The sequence below is a fragment of the Mizuhopecten yessoensis genome, unplaced genomic scaffold, assembly GCF_002113885.1.
Source record: "Mizuhopecten yessoensis strain PY_sf001 unplaced genomic scaffold, ASM211388v2 scaffold6857, whole genome shotgun sequence".
In the NCBI taxonomy this organism is placed as follows: domain Eukaryota; kingdom Metazoa; phylum Mollusca; class Bivalvia; order Pectinida; family Pectinidae; genus Mizuhopecten; species Mizuhopecten yessoensis.
The window spans coordinates 52,523-70,930 of record NW_018406759.1 but is presented as its reverse complement, the minus strand read 5'-3'; the positions used below and the strand labels follow the sequence as shown (position 1 = coordinate 70,930).

At 37.4% G+C, this 18,408-nt stretch overlaps 1 protein-coding gene across 1 annotated transcript in view; it reads left to right on the top strand.

Annotated features, from left to right (window-relative positions):
- The first annotated feature begins 5,927 nt into the window (after nucleotides 1-5,927).
- The window catches only part of LOC110452726, a 35,025-nt gene continuing 22,544 nt past the window's right edge, over nucleotides 5,928-18,408 (top strand). The window contains exons 1-2 of the mRNA XM_021501372.1: nucleotides 5,928-6,190; nucleotides 8,402-8,524. Of these exons, the coding sequence (XP_021357047.1) occupies nucleotides 6,005-6,190; nucleotides 8,402-8,524 (309 nt within the window). The 5' untranslated portion in view covers nucleotides 5,928-6,004. The remainder of the gene's footprint in view (nucleotides 6,191-8,401; nucleotides 8,525-18,408) is intronic.

Here is an 18,408-nt window from a genome sequence, read left to right as displayed (position 1 = left end):
AAAACGATTTTTTTTCCCAAAAGGGGTGTGGTATGGTTTTTCGGGCTGATACGGGTTTTGGGGTGTGATACGGCGGGAGCTGATACGGGTTTTGGGGTGCGATACGGCGGGGGCTGATACGGGTTTTGGGGTGTGATACGGCGAGGGCTGATACGGGTTTTGGGGTGTGATACGGCGAGGGCTGATATGGGTAAGAGCAATTGTGTCGTATCGCATATACAAAAAAAAACCTATTTATTAGCAAGTATGTAATAAATAAGAACAATGGTATTGGTATGTTTGTCAACTTTGTTACAGTTTTCAACCATTTCCACTGAAATGTACCTGAAGTGTTAATAAATACACGTTAAACCATAGAACACCATTCTCGTAAGATTATTAGTGGTACTTTTTTCTGTTGCTATCCGATATGAAGTTTGATTATTGGCAATGCACAAAAAATGAATGAAAGTTTCTTTACCAGTTTTTGAATCTGACTAGTTATCAAAATACGATGCCTAAGTCTTTGAAGAACCGAAAATGACTCGGAGCAAAAGATAGCCGTTTGACTTTTCTTGCTATACAAATGTCTTTAGCTAGATCAATGGCCTATACCTCTGCTGTTAAAATGAAGCACTATCATAGAAATTTGATTGAACTTTTGAGGAAAAAAAACATACCTTTGCATGAACAGTTTCATATGTGAAGTTTATTACCATTTTTTACAATTAAGATTTTTTCATCAGTCAGCTACTTTGCGTTTAAATAAACTTACCAATGGCGTGAATCTGCTGGCCACATAGGGGCACATACATGTATTTAACGATACAATTCAAATTCGAGTGCTTTAAACTTTTTTCCGGGATGCATTTCCCAACGTTTTAAGAAGAAGGTATATTATCAAAGAAATATTTCTTTGCGTAGAAATGTTTAATTTCAAGTTAATTTCTAATCATTAAAGTTGAAAAAAAATTCCACACGAAGGTTTCCATTGTTCTTAGTTAAACATATTGGTTTTTGGGCCTGATCGAAAATAAACAAGATGACCGTTAGGCAGCCATGTTGAGTTTTGAAAATAAAACGTTTGTTGGCGCTTTTTCTCAGAAAGAACAGGAAGGATCTTTTCACGTGATAGTTCCCCATGGTCCTTAGTTATGCATCCAGCATTCTGAGACTGATCAGAAAACCCCATTGGCCGACTTGAATTTTGAGGTGAAAGTTTGTTCTCTAGATTTCTCTAGACAGCTGGAGTAATCATTCTCAAATTTCACACCATGTAACCCAACGTTTTATTGTGCCCTCTATTCCGGGGCACAAAAACAACAAAAATAAATCTGCTGCAGCCATTGCAACACTTTGGATCTTTGACTTTCTTTCTACTTCTAACTACCTTTTCATTTCCTAACTCCTTGCTTGGCAATACCTCAATTCTTAATATAATGTTGAGCGTTCGCCCAACACTCATATTTAGGAAGTGATAAGTATCAGGTATTGGGTCATGTCCCCAGGCCAGGACACACCAAAGTCCTTAAAAATGTAGTTGTTATTCCCTGCTTAACGATCAGCATTAAGGGGACTGGCAGTAACTGGTTCACCCGTTTCCAGTATAATGTGACCGGGCCGAATGCTGTGCTTGATGCCTTCGGTATGGCATTTCAGTGATATCGCACTATAAAGTCGGCATCAGATCCGCGCTTTCATCTGTCTCTTGCATACACACATGCAAGTACGCATACACTACACACATGGAATGTCCTTAAATTACCGTAGCTGTTAATAGGACGTTACACAAAATTTAACCTTACCTAATTTTTCAACACTTACATAACGTCCTTTAGGACTCTTCTGTTCATCGAATCAACCTTTCTTTCGTCTAGATGGTCTCCAATACTTTCACTCTTACCAAACCTGAACAGTTTCGTTGTGTAGCCGATCCGTGTCTGCAGGGTTTCCATCCACGTGTCTTTGGTAAGATCGAGATTATCTTCGAATTCTTAATACGATGGTATCACCGAATCGTGAAACTTAGCCAACAGAAACTTTCGTGCATTTACTTTCCCTTTGTCACATAAAATATTGGCTATTAGTTTAAGTAAGCCAGAGTCGGCCTGATAGATCTCTGGGAATAGCACAATTCTCACGTTCGCTTCCGATAGAGGTCTGTAACCGGGAATGTCTCCTCTTAGAAGTTGGTGTGATTCGACATGGTGTCCGCAAAACATGTCGTTGGCGTTATAAATATCGTAGCTCGTGATCAGGTATCATTCACGTCTGTGACTTAAAAACGAGAGACAATTTTTAGACATGAAGATATGCCTAAAACGCATATATTTTGAAACAAAAATAGTGAATTACCTGTAACACATATCTCATCCTTCCTTACTTGTTAAAAACTGCAATTTAAAATTCAAGGTGTGATACATTAAGAAGCTAACTTAACCGATCACTATTTTGTCTTCTATTTTGTTACTTCTTCAGCCAGTATTATTAACTTAACAAACTGATTATTAATGGAAGATAACTGTACACTTGTAAATGGTAAGTCAGTCAAAACCACGATGTACGGTTGCGTGTTTAAAGATGATTATTAGACAAGTAACAGGCAACCATCAACAGTACTGTTAGCTTTCTTTCCTTCTGAACTCACAGCGATCTAGACAGTTGCATACTGTTAACACCCTGCAGGATTGAGAAAAGAATATACTTGCTGTGACCCAATGCATGTATCGTAAGAGGTGACTAATGTGGAAACCCCCTGAAGAATCGGGGATTTGCTTTTATGCCTTCTCCCTGGGAGACACAAAAGCGACAAAAATAAATCTGCTGCACCCTTTCAAACATTTTGGATCTTTGTTACTTTTAAGTGCTATTTTTCTTTGATTTCCTAGCCTAGCTAATGTTGAACGTTCGCCCAGGTGAGGAAGGCAATGGGCTCTGTTCCCAGGCCGAGACATACCAAAGTCCTTAAAAATGGTAGATGCTAATCCCTTCTTAACAACTGGTTCACTCGTTGTCAGTATAATGTGACCGGACGGGATGCTGTGCTGGGTGCCTTCGGCATGTTATTTTAGTGAGGTAGCACGCTATAGTAGGCTTCAGACCCGCGCTAGCATAAGGAGGCAAAAACACAAACATACCCTGTATTCGGCACGCACACACACACTCACCCCCCCCCCCCCCCCCCCCCCCCCCCCACATACACACACACACACACACTCTCTCTCTCACACACACACACACACAAATACTCACACTAACACTCTCACACGCACACACACACACACGTATACACAACCTACACTGAGGCACGTCCTTACATGACCTTAATTGTAAATAAGACGATACAAAATCAAACCAAACAATTTTCCCCAGTGTGAATTCGCCCTTCACAATTAATAACTTTATTGTTTAACTTTAATATGTTGTTTACTTTCACAAGGGGCGGCGAACAAAGCCAACAATACACCGTAACGAAAATGTCAAGCTGGTATACAAATTAACACTTTCAAAGTTTGTTTTTTGGCATAGTGTTTAACATGATCGAAACAACTAATTTAAGTAAATGCCTTCAAAGGCCCGTTAGCACATGACACAAAATAATACCCATTACTCTGTATGAGCAGCAATTAGTTTGGCCCCTTTACATTCAGTGGAGGCTAACAAGCCTACTCTCCCTCCGAGTCTGGACAAGGGATATAAAACTGAAAACAATAACACCGAATAAAGCGTGCACAAAAAGCATGTAATAAGATCACATTTAGGAAATATTTTAAGTTACAATATTGTCATTGATCAATGCTTTATATACAGTTAAGGTTTTACACGAAAGGATAATAAATATAGGCTAGAGCAATGCGTGTTAATCATCTAAGCGTTTTGAAACCTATAATTACAGAAGGGAATCTATTCCGTCTTTTCGTATTGCAGAGTTATATCCTCTTGTGAGCAGGTATTGATTGTTACGTCATTTGTTTGTAAGAGGAACGTCATCAATTTTTGAGAAAACGACGTAATTTTCTCACACAAACCAATGACGTAACAATCAATACCTGCTCACAAGAAAAGATAACTCTGCAATACGCAAAGACGGAATACCGGAGTCAGTTGACAGTATTACGATAATTGTGCAATGGTTTGTTTGTTTACTAAGGAATCACGCAAATGCGCTGTCAAAGGATTAAAGGTAAAAATATATTTATACTAGAAGACAGACTGATTATAAATGTATATTTGACCATTACTTCACATTAAGGAATGAAAATCAAACCTGCAAGGTACTGCCCTTTAAAGGATGGAAGGGTCCATTGAATATGTGTATTTGTACAGTAGCATATACGGAGGGGCATGAGGGCCATGTCGAGAACAAATTAACTTCATTTTTTTCGTGTTAATAATTTGAAATTTTAAGATAATAACTGGAAATTTCGAAATAATAGCTCGTAATTTCAAGATAATAACTCGTAATTTCTAGATAATAATTTAAAACTTCGACTTAATAACTCGGAATATCGACAGAATAACTGAATTTGTTCGATCTTGATCTTTGTGTAAACCGGCAAAGATATTTGGTATTGAATTCTATAACTTCATCGGTGAAACGTCGAACTCATTCTGTAAACCGGCTCTGTTTCCTGGTCTAATACCTACTTAACATTAAGAAATATACTCTCTGTGAACCGGCATCAAAACACGTTCTATTCCAGTTCAATTTTAAACAACTTCTTCTTAATAACCAAAAGGCCTAGGATGTTGATATATTGTCAGTAGCCTGCTAGGATGAAGGGCTACCACGTTTGATAAAACAAATGACCTTCGCCCATGTTTAAAGTCACAGGGGCCAAATATGTTAAAAACCTTTAAACAACTTCTTCTCAATAACCAAAAGGCCAGGGATGTTGATATTTGGCAAGAAGCATGCTGGGATGGAAGGCTATAACTCTGTTCAACTTAATGTCCTTGTTCGACTTTCAAGGTCACAGGCGTCTAGATCTTTTAATAGGTTCTTATGAATCGAACACTGATATTTTGCCTGTAGCTGTTTTTTTGTTCACTTTTAAGATTGTGAGATTAATAGCAGGTGAGCGATTCAGGCCCATTGGACCTCTTGTTATAACTCGACATGAAAATTAAAAGTTGACCAGTCATTTTCAGCTTTACCGGTTATCATAATACATTATCTTAATAAGCATTGTTTTGCTCATATCGATGGCTATAATTGAAATGATTAATGAATAGAGTTTACCATGAGTGTTGTCCGTAGACAGAGAAATCTCAACACGAGGGTTAGAATGCTCTTCCTCCACGACAGGCGGGCATGCATTTAGTTCTTTTTTAATTCATAGGTTTGATGAAACCTGAAGTTAAAATCAGAAATCTATAAACAGCACAGTTTACTTCATTTTTTATCTAAAAAGAAACAACTGAAACATATCAGTTAAAGATAACATTTCTGATAACAGGTACACAAATAATTCGCAGTCAACACAACAGAACTGTTTCCAACGCCGACATCATAGCGTGCGGACGCTGTCTTTCCCGAGGAGAAAACAGGTTTCACGGGTGGATTCCTGTCTTTCCCAGACAAGTGTGGGAGAAAACAGAAATCAGTCTACTGTTACCCAATGCGTGGGTGGATTGTGCTAACCCCCCTGCAGGATTGAGTTATTTCTTTTGAAAACCTGACTTTACGAACTCCAAAGGGATGGACGACCTGATCGGATATTATTAAAGTGTTCAATTAGATCCTTTAAAATACCAGATAAACCCAAAATGAATATGCCCTTTTGTCGCTATTCTGAACGTCCTTTAAAGTTAACTATCGGTAAGTACAGAATTACAACAGAAACATGATCTGACATTTACAGAAACACTGTGACCTACATAGAGGTGTGAAATCATACACACGCGTGTTCTTATCATTCTAAAGGTCAAGAGGTTATTTCCTCTTATCAACAGATCAGACAATTTCAGTACATTATCAAGCGTATACATACATTATTCCATATTCTATGTGTATGTGGAGAAAATGATAATGAAAGGATTTACAGTGTCTTCATTTCTGCTCATTCATGCTATCTTGTTTGTGATTGGTTCATTGTTACTACTACATCGAACCAATGAGCTCCATCAAGAGTACGAATATGAAACTTCACGAATGAATATTCTTCAGGGGAGATGCAACTCCGAAGTATCTGATGAGCAGATCATTGGGGTATGTCTTACTTACGGATTAAAATGCGTCTCTTAATAACATCAATATGCAACGGTAGTGTTAGCTCACCTGAAGGGATTATGCCGTTGAGCGGCATCCGTCGTCCATCCGGCGTCAATACTTTTTAAACGACTTCTTCTCAATAACGAACAGGTGAAGGGTGATGATATTTAGCCAGCAGCAAGCATGGTTAAATGGCAACAACAACTGTTTTAATTAATGACCTAGACCAACTTTCAAGGTCCCTTTTGTCATATATAAATAGGATCTTACATGAGTTTCCATTTCATATGAGATTTATGAAACGAGTCTAAGAATTTTCATTTAAGCAAGCCTCTGGCGAGCTAAAATGAAAAATTTCATCAATTTCATATGAAATGAAAACGAGTATAAGATCCTTTTTATCACATAATCAAGATTTGCGGCATTTTTTCATGTAAAATGAAAATAAATCATAACTACCTCTTATTATATTTTTTTCATTCATGTTATTTGGTCAGTAGTCTGTTGGGATGAATGTTCTTTGATCGACTATAAATGTCACCAAGACCGAATGATAAAAACAGTTCAAACGTTTTTCTTCTGAATGACGAAATGGTAACTAGGGTGATGATGTTTTTGGCAAGTCGCCTGCCTGTGTGAATGACTTCCGTACTTTAATCAAATGAAATACCTTGACCCTTCTCCATGGTCAAATGGGTCAAAAAAAATCAAAACGATGCTCTAATAAAGGGCTATCAAATTTGTAAATTTTCTCAAAGGTCACAGGTGTCAAATTTAATTTAACCTAAACATAAGGCAAAATATCTTTTAAGTTTGCTAACAACATGTCCGGATAAAGGGCTACCGAGTTTGTTCAAATGAACGAACGTTAGTCACTTTCAAGTTCACAGAGTGCAAATGTGTAAATAATTCTTTAAAACAGATTTTTTAAACAACCAGATGGTGGTGATATTTTGCCTGTAGCTTAATATAACCCATTTTAATATATTCGACCTATGTGCCTGTTTTAAGTTACGTGTGTAATATAACACCAAGTAAGCGAGGGAGGCCCATTAGGACTCTTGTTCAAACGTTATACCACTGTGCCTTGTTTTTTGGGGTTTAGGGTCAAATTACAACAAAAATCATTTAAAAACCTATCTGTATCTGTGAAATGTATATATGTGTCCTGGAGGCGGTCGTAAGAGGCGACTAAATTTGGGACCTTATCTCTTCTCTCCTTTCTAAATAACTTTCTTTTTCCTAATGTCTCCCCTGACAATGCCTCACTTTTGGCCATTTGTTGAGCGTTCGCCCCTCTGAGGAAGGCTTTGGGTTCTGTCCCCTGGCCGAGACATACCAAAGTCTTTAAAAATGGCAGTTTCTACTCCTGCTTAACGCTCAGCAAATAAGGAGTGGGACGACTGGTTCGCCCGTTGTCAGTATAATGTGACCGGGTGGGGCGTCCTGCTGGGTGTCTTCGGCAGTATGTTTCAGTGAGGTAGCACTATAAAGTCGGCATCAGTTCCGCGCTATTACAAGAAGACAAACACGAACATATCGCAGCCTCCCAAAATACACACACATACACTACACGCATGCATCTTGCACACAGGGGAGGCCGTCCTTAAATGACCTTAGCTGTTAATAGGACGTTAAACAAAATCAAACAAACAAACAAACAAACAAATGGAGGCGGTAAACTGTATCTGCCTCCGGTATATAACACTGATTGGATGCCTATATTATGTTATTGTTTCCTCACTACTTGAATACAGTGTCAAAGGCATCAAACACAATTGTCAATACAGTCATATCATACTGAAAACGGGGATAGGATCAACTTTAATAAAATATACCTGTCCGCATATGTCCTAGCTTTTGCGAGGAAGTTAAAACCCAAGTAAACAAACTGTTGAAGGTTTGTCGAAAGAAGAAGATATATCTTTGAAATTGGCTGAAAATTGTCGCCTTCCGAAAGCACCTGTCAACTTAAGCCTATAAATTGACAGTTGGCAATATGGCTGTGCTTCATTACAAATAATATAGAAATAACATCTTTAGTAAATTAAAATTCAACGGTCGCCAGAGTTTAGCGTGTATATTCGTTCCTTATTTATTAGACATACAACATAGAAAATATAGTAATTGGTAGCGATATTGATATTGAAAGTGAAAAACTAATATGCCCGGTGTTAATGAAAGTCATGCTATTGTTGTTTTTACTAGGAATTGAAAAATGTATTGGAGGATATGACAAAGAGCCGGCCTCATCGCGCTGCACATTTTCAAAGTAGAGTAAAGAGACAGCTATCTATGCATGGTATGGTTGAAGAAATACTTCGTCTTCAGGTAAGTCTAAATAATTCACGTTACCTATAACAAGCTAATTCCGTCTTTGCGTATTGCGGAGTCATCTTCTCTTGAGAGCAGGTATTGATTGTTACGTCATTGGTTCGTGTGAGAAAATTACGTCGTTTTCTCAAAAATTGATGACGTTACTCTCACAAACAAATGACGTAACAATCAATACCTGCTCACAAGAGGAGATAACTCTGCAATACGAAAAGACGGAATAGATACCCTTCTGTAATTATAGGTTTCAAAACGCTTAGATGGTTAACACGCATTGCTCTAGCCTATATTTATTATCCTTTCGTGTAAAACCTTAATTGTATATAAAGCATTGATCAATGACAATATTGTAACTTAAAATATTTCCTAAAGATAAATCTGCAATACGCAAAGACGGAATAACACTCTTACATTGGAGATATTATAGACAGGAGTTTAGGATTTCAAACTGTAATACATAGAGATCAAATAATAGTCACTGACATTTTCATAACCATTGAAACAGACAGCGATTACAGCTGGATCATCACATAAAACAACACGATATGTTTGCTCCTTGATTTTGATCAGAAATAAACTACGCGTGGCATTTCGGTTCATTGTGTTGATTATCTACAAATTCAATTGAGCGATATCTGGTATCATCTTTGCGTAGTCACTGTGCGGTGGCGGCTTTCCATCTTTTCCAATCGTCACCACAGTATCACTCTTCAGTAGCAGCATTAGTAACATCGTCTTTTTAGAGGAACAGGGTTTAGATTTGTCATCGTCGCAATTATATCCAGCTTCTTTTGTTGTCCGCTGGTATGTGATTGGTGTCACCCATGTTGACGGGCTTGACGACCACGTGGTTGTGGACGAGGAAGAGGTGGGCGTAGAAGTCGTAGTACTGTTTGGTGTTGTAGTTGTATTGGTAGGTGTTGTAGTTGTACTGGAAGGTGTTGTGGTTGTTGTGGTAGTTGTTGTAGATTCGGGCGTTGTGGTTGTTGTGGTTGTTGTGGTAGTTTCTGACGTTGAACCACCAGGAGCTGGTGGAGGAGGAACCCTCGGACTTATTTGCCGTTCAACTGACTTGTAATCTGCAAGACAAAGAGAATTAATTTTATTTTCATTTTCTAAAAAGTAACGATTTTAATTAAACATGTGGCTATTGATACATTATTGCACAAAATAGATATTGAAATCACTTGAATTCCACTAAGTATATGCAAAACAAAGTATGATGGTCGGGGTAGTTGTCGTGGTAGATGTTGTAGTTGAAGTGGTTGAACCGGAGGAAGAAAAGGATGAACCATCACCTGCAGGTGGAGAGGGGACGCGTGGGTGTCCGTCGGAGTCTTGTGTAGAAGAAACAGTCGAAACAAGAAACTTAGGTATAAGCGCCATGTGATGTTCAGCGTCATGCATGCCATCCTCGATTTTTCCCAAAACAATAAATGGAGACAGATGAGTTATACATACATCTATTATGAATGCCTAGCGCTTGCTGGACAATTACTTTTTGCTTTGATGTTGGACGATTGCTCAATTGAGGAAGGCAGCGGTTCTGTCCTCTGGCTGGGACATACCTAAGTCCTTAAAAGGATAGTTGTTATTCCCTGTTTAACGTTCAGCATTAAGGGTAATGGCAATAACTGGTTCACCCGTTGACAGTAAAAGGCGGAATGCTGTGCTGGGTGCCTTCGGCATGGTATTTCTGTGAGATACAGTAGCATTATAAAGTCGGCATCGGATCCGCGCTATCACAATGAGCCAAATACACCAACATGCCTTGCCTCCAGCACACATACACAACACATGAATGCACGTCTTTAAAGGATCGTAGCAGTTAATAGGAAGTCCAACCAACTAGAGAGGAGCATGTGAGAAGATTCTATTGTACACATTTTAAAGGGTCATTTAGTCAAATACCACCTTGACATTAGACACTGACAAATATATATACCCTAACGGAAGTGGACTTACCTGAGGATGACATGACCCAATGCCACCGTCCAGTGTGGTCATATTTATCTGTTGGGAAAGCAGGTGAAAAATATAGCTACGACTGAATTAGTGCAACTTCCGAACCGTTCAGTGAAAAGTGAATGGGAACCACAATAACGACAAAAAACCAAAAACAAAATGATTCTGACGTCATATATAATCACTTAGAAACCTGGGATATGTATACTTTCTTTTTATGTGATGATTATTACTGTTTTATAATTAATATATGTGATTATCTCCCTTCACTTGTAATATAATATGTTATTGTTATTTTTACATATGTTTCTCGCAATAATAGCTCTCAAGAGCTAATGTTCCTTGTTTACCTGTATGCGACGTTAAATAAAGTTTCTTGTATCTTGTTTATCTTGTATATATAACACATTCATGTCGCTTTGAACTTTTATAAATAGAAACATGTTCAATTTAAGAATTCGCGAAAGAGGGTACTGTAGGTAAAGTTTACAAATGCACGGCAGACGATAAAAAAAGGGGGGGGGGATTCTGTCATACATTAACCTTTCCTGTGTATTGTAGTGCGATGATCAGCCTCGATATATAGCATGTCACGTAAAGTATGTAAGAGGCAGGGTATGTTGGTGTACTTGTCTCATTATGCGCGGATCTAATGCCGACTTTATAGTGCTATCTCACTGAAATAACACAGTACAGCTTTCCGCCCTGTCACATTAAAATGACAGGAAGTGAATGTTAAGCAAGAAACTTATTATGGACTTTTTATGGAATGTCTCAGCATGGAGATGGAACCCATTGCCCTCCTCACCTGGGCGAACGTTCAATATTAAAGTCAAATGTGAGGTTTGACCAAGCAAGGCGCCAGGAACCAAAATATAGTTAGAAGTAGAGAGAAATACAACCGGGTCAGACCAGACATAGTAAGACAACCCAAAAGTGTCGGTATGTGTTTACAACATGATAAACGGTGAAATTCACCACTTTGATATATAACAATGATCCACGAGCACAATCGTGTGTTATTATCAATTTCAATGATAGTTTATATACGTACCAGGTTCTGCCATTTCGAAATTGTCAGATATTCCCTTGTTCATTTTGCTCCTTGCAAATTCCGAGGAACTCTCACTACTCGAAACAGCCCCGATTAAGTTGATGACTAAGCAGAGAGCGAAGAAGTGAACCATTTTCCTGGAGTGAGTTGTTTCTCCCTATGCTGGATGATGAGATATGCTAGTGTTTCCAGACGGGCAGACGATTTAAACTGAAAATGCGCATATAGCTTATACCTAGAGCGATAGTTGATCACTTAGCGTTTCTTTGTTTAAATATGATCCAACCCTTCTGTACTAGTGCCAGAAATGCCTGTAGACATGATGAAGTTCTGACCACACATATACGCCCACTTGGGTTGATTATTGTGCGTTTCCATTAGTGTTTCTATTATTTACTGATGTGTCCGTCAGACACAATTGCTTTAAGTGAAGATTTGAATAAGAACTAATAAAAAAATACTAAATGAAAATGTCTTGTCTGTAAAGATCTTAATAGATAATTATGTCGTGACAAGTTAAGAGTTCACCGTTTTTTAGGTTACCTTATGCAAATTTTCAGTTGACCTGTTTCAGTTGTCCGTCGTCCGTCCGTTCACAATTCACAATTCACATTTTGAATTCTTTCCCAAAACTACTAAACCAAAGGCGAACCACATTGGTAAATATTATGAATTTAACTCCCCAGGAACCTGAAGTGTTGGAAACTTCAATATCCGTTTCCTCCGAGTCAACTTTTCCCCTGCGAAGAGGGTACCGTTTTCTAAAGTTTAAGGGAGAAATAATAAGTTTGTTTGTATTTTATTTGTTTTCATTGAGAGTAAGTTCAGATTTGGTTGGATTTATTTTGTCTTTGAGATTGTTTGTTGGTATGAATTATACCCTCTGTCATATCCAATCACTTTATCTTTAGATTCATGTACAATTCTACTTCCTGTAGATGTAAATGGGATTGGGTTATTATCGATCATTATTTCCTTTGTTACGACCTAATAACATGGAGGAGGTCAGTAGGGCCAAATTAACATATGAAAATAGCATGTTAAAGGGAATGACATAGAAAATAACGAAAAAGGTAAAATACAAACATCAACCTGAATATTAAAGTATCTATGGCAAGCTAGATCCTTCGAAACACATCCTCTGTTGTTAGGTAATCTAAACATGTTGATACATTTTCGAAAACAGGTGTAACACTTGTTGGATACTGATAGCATACCTTCTCATCTTGGTCGAGGACACCATGTATATTTACCCTTATCACTGGTTCATGCATTTCATGAACTAAGCTGTTAATAGGACGTAAACAAAAACAAAATTATCACAATNGGGGGGGGGGGGGGGGGGGGGGGGGGGGGGGGGGGGGGGGGGACCATTAGAAGTTACTATTTTAGGTAAATCATTCCCATCCCTATCCCGGTGTTCTCTTAACCTTATCGGGCTAATTGTCATTAGATGAGCACGCTACTCTCAACTGATAACACAAAAGCCTAAGGCTCATTCTTCGAGTATTAAACTTTGAATCACCTGAGTTGTTGACACTAGTTCCATTTAACGTTCAGGTGTGCACAATACGCTGTTCTGTACAAAGATTCCTATCATTTGTATTAGGGTTCCATGGACAAAGACGTTCGTCGTTATTACATTAACGTTCAAATGAATGACCTTCGCCGCTTATCAAGGTCACAGTGGTCAAATATGTTGAAATATTTAAACGAATTCTACTGATACACTAATAAACACTCCGAGATGAAGGGCTACCAAGTGTTTGCAAATAAATAACCTTAACCTATATTTAAGGTCACAGGGGTCAAATATGTTCAAAACTTTTAGACAACATCTTCTAGAGTAATGATATTTGGCCAGAGGTATACTAGCATAAAAGGCTATACAGTCCTTGTTCGACTTTCACAAAGGACATTTATTTAAATCTTTTAATAGATTCATTTGAATCAAAAACTGACTGTTTGCCTTTAACTGTATTTAAGTCCACTTTTTAGAATAGTGTCAGATCAATACCAGGTGAGCAATTCAGGCATATTGGGCCTCTTGATTTTTCAATCCTCAATCCCCGACCTGCAACGGTGAATGATACTAAAGTAATACCGTATGATATTGAGCCTTTGATACAGTAGTCAACAGTATGCTCACATCGTTTCAAAACCTGACGACAATGATGCCTAACCTTTGACGACGTTGTCTACATGATATTGTATATTGACGACGTTATTTACATGACAATATTTACATTCGCTCCCATTGAAGCTATGTAAACCGTGACTGCGTATACATTACGGTATATGCAGTGACATTCCTTGGAGACCATTGTTTCCTACTGATGACGTAATTTACATTGTGACGTCATAATGGTAACGTTGGAGATCAATCGCTGCTCGCAGGCTGTAGGCTGTTCATTTGTTTGGATTTACGCACGTTACGGAGATTTTGTACCATTATAAAAGCAAATGTATTGGAGTTAGATATATTCTGAGTGTACTATCATAGTAGGAAAATATGTAAATATAAGAATTGATCTTCAGTTTGACTGCGTATACGGTAGTATGAACGCAGTTGGCAACGAACATATTCTTTATGGAGTGCTTACGCGCTCCATAGAATATGTTCGTTGCCAACTGCGTTCATACTACCGTATACGCAGTCAAAATAAAGGTCAATCCTTAATTGTATATTGACGACGTTATCTACATAACATTGTATATTGACGACGTTATCTACATGACATTGTACATTGACGACGTTATCTAGACGACATTTTATATAGACGACGTTTTCTACATGACATTGTATATTGACGACGTTATATACATGACCTTGTATATTGACGACGTTATCTACATGACATTGTACATTGACGACGTTATCTAGATGACATTTTATATAGACGACGTTTTCTACATGACATTGTATATTGACGACGTTATCTACATGACCTTGTATATAGACGACGTTATCTACATGACATTGTATAATGACGAGGTGATATACATGCCATTGTTTATTGACGACGTTGTCTACATGACATTGTATATTGACGACGTTATCTACATGACATTTTTTATTGACGACGTTGTCTACATGACATTTTATATAGACGACGTTGTCTACATGACATTGTATTTTGACGACGTTATCTACATGACATTGTATATTGACGACGTTATCTACAGGACATTATATATTAACGACGTTATCTACATGACATTGTATATTTTCGACGTTATCTACATGACATTGTATATTTTCGACGTTGTCTACATGACATTGTATATTGACGACGTTATCTACATAACATTTATATTGACGAGGTGATATACATGACATTTTATATTGACGACGTGATCTACATGACATTGTATATTGACGACATGATCTACATGACATTGTATATTGACTACGTTATCTACATGACATTGTATATTGACTACGTTATCTGCATGACATTGTACATTGACGACGTTATCTGCATGAGATTGTATATTGACTACGTTATCTACATGACATTGTACATTGACGACGTTATCTACATGACATTGTATATTGACGAGGCGATATACATGACATTTTATATTGACGACGTGATCTACATGACATTGTATACTGACGACGTGATCTACATTGTATATTGACGACGTGATCTACATGACATTTTATATTGACGACGGTATCTACATGACATTGTATAATGACGACGTTATCTACATGACATTTTATATTAACGACGTTATATACATGACACTACATGACATTGTATATTGACGACGTGTATATTGACTACGTTATTTACATGACATTGTTTATTACAACGTTGTCTACATGATATTGTATATTGACGACATTATCTCCATGACATTGTATATTGACTACGTTATTTACATGACATGGTATATTGACGACGTTATCTACATGTCATTTTATATTGACGACGTTATCTACATAACATTTTATATTGACGACGTTATCTACATAACATTTTATATTGACGACGTTATCTACGTGACATTTTATATTGACGACGTTATCTACATAACATTTATATTGACGAGGTGATATACATGACATTTTATATTGACAACGTTATCTACACGACATTTTATATTGACGACGTTATCTACATAACATTTTATATTGACGACGTTATCTACGTGACATTTTATATTGACGACGTTATCTACATGACACGTTATCTACATGACATTTTATATTGGCGACGTTATCTACATGACATTTTATATTGGCGACGTTATCTACATGACATTTTATATTAACGACGTTATATACATGACACTACATGACATTGTATATTGACGACGTTACCTACATGACATTGTATATTGACTACGTTATTTACATGACATTGTATGTTGACGTTATTTACATGACATTGTATAATGACGACGTTATCTACATGACATTTTATATTGGCGACGTTATCTACATGACATTTTATATTGGCGACGTTATCTACATGACATTTTATATTAACGACGTTATATACATGACACTACATGACATTGTATATTGACGACGTGTATATTGACTACGTTATTTACATGACATTGTTTATTACAACGTTGTCTACATGATATTGTATATTGCTACATGACATTTTTTATTGACGACGTTGTCTACATGACATTTTATATTTACGACTTGATCTACATGACATTGTATACTGACGACGTAAACTACATTCGTTATTTACATGACATTGTATATTGAGGACGTTATCTACATGACATTATATATTGACGACGTTATCTACATGACACGTTATCTACATGACATTTTATATTGGCGACGTTATCTACATGACATTTTATATTGAGGACGTTATCTACATGACATTATATATTGACGACGTGATCTACATGACATTTTATATTGACGACGCTATCTACATGACATTGTATAATGACGACGTTATCTACATGACATTGTATATCGCCGAGGTGATATACATGACATTTTATATTGACGACGTTGTCTACATGACATGTATATTGACGACGTGATCTACAAGATATTGTCTAATGACGACGTGATCTACATGACATTGTATATTGACGACGTGATCTACAAGATATTGTATAATGACGACGTGATCTACATGACATTGTATATTGACTACGTTATTTACATGACATTGTATATTGACGACGTTATCTACATGTCATTGTATATTAACGACGTTATCTACATGACATTGTATATTGACGACGTGATCTACATGACATTGTATATTGACGACGTTATCTACATGACATTGTATAATGACGACGTGGTGTACAGGACATTGTATATTGACGACGTGATCTACATGACAGTGTACATTGACTACGTTATTTACATGACCTTGTATATTGACGACGTTATCTACATGACATTGTATATATTGACGACGTTATCTACATGACATTGTATAATGACGACGTGGTGTACAGGACATTGTATATTGACGACGTGATCTACAAGACATTGTATATTGACGACGTTATCTACATGTCATTGTATATTAACGACGTTATCTACATGACATTGTATATTTACGACGTGATCTACATGACATTGTATATTGACGACGTTATCTACATGACATTTCATATTGACGACGTGATCTACATGTAATTGTATATTGACTACGTTATCTACATGACATTTATATTGACGATGTTATCTACATGACATTGTACAGTTGTGGGATCGCACAATGTTACACGATGTACGGTGTGCGCACGATGTGTGGACGGTGTGTGAACGGTGTGTGCACGATGGGCTAACGATAAAAAGCTGGACGATCATTTCTTGCGCACACATGTGCGCACAATGGACGGACGTTGTGCGATAACAATCGTGGTTGGTGTAAATTGAGTAATGCCTCAACAATACATACAGTTTCATGTTTAAACATATAAACTTGATGTTTACTTATGTTTCTATATTCTAGCAACATCTATATACTTATCTTTCTGTCTATAAATTCCTATATTTAGGAATTGTGTTTTCTGTGTTTTATACAAACTTAATCGACACATGTAAAATTACAACACCCGTATATAGGTAAACATAACCATTGTGTACATGTACCTGGACCGTAGTTTTCCCCCCGCCTGGGGCACTTACGTAACTCGTCGGGTAAGGCCGGGGGGGGAAAATCCAGGTGAAGGGGAGCTATAGGCAAACGAATGCAAATAACAAATACTATTCCTTACGGTCAAACGGTATCGCATATCAACTCTGTGTGTCAGGCACTGGTCAGGTAAAACTCATCAAGTTGTTATTTACCTGTTCTGTTACCTTGGAGCCAAACCCATTCTTGACAGCCTATAACGGTGGCTGTACTACTGTGTAACACGCATTGTGAAATTGTGAAATTGTATAATCTTGATTATTTTGATGAGAAACTACAGATATATAAATAGTGTAAATTATCGCATACAAGCCTTCCTTATTTTTGTCATTCCGTAATTTTGATCTACAAATGGTACCAAATCGCACAGTTGTGCGGAGGAAAGCGCACAACGGGGCGAACGATTGCTAAATCGCACGTTTGTGCGCACCATGTGTGGACGATGTGCGGACAGTGTGTGAACGGTGCGCACGTTATTTTTGGTGCATTGTGCGGTCTCACAACTGTATATTAACGACGTTATATACATGACATTTTATATTGACGACGTGATCTACATGACATTGTACATTGACGACGTGATCTACATGACATTGTATATTGACGACGTTGTCTACATGACATTGTATATTGACGACGTTGTCTACATGACATTTTATATTTACGACGTGATCTACATGACATTGTATACTGACGACGTGATCTACATGACATTG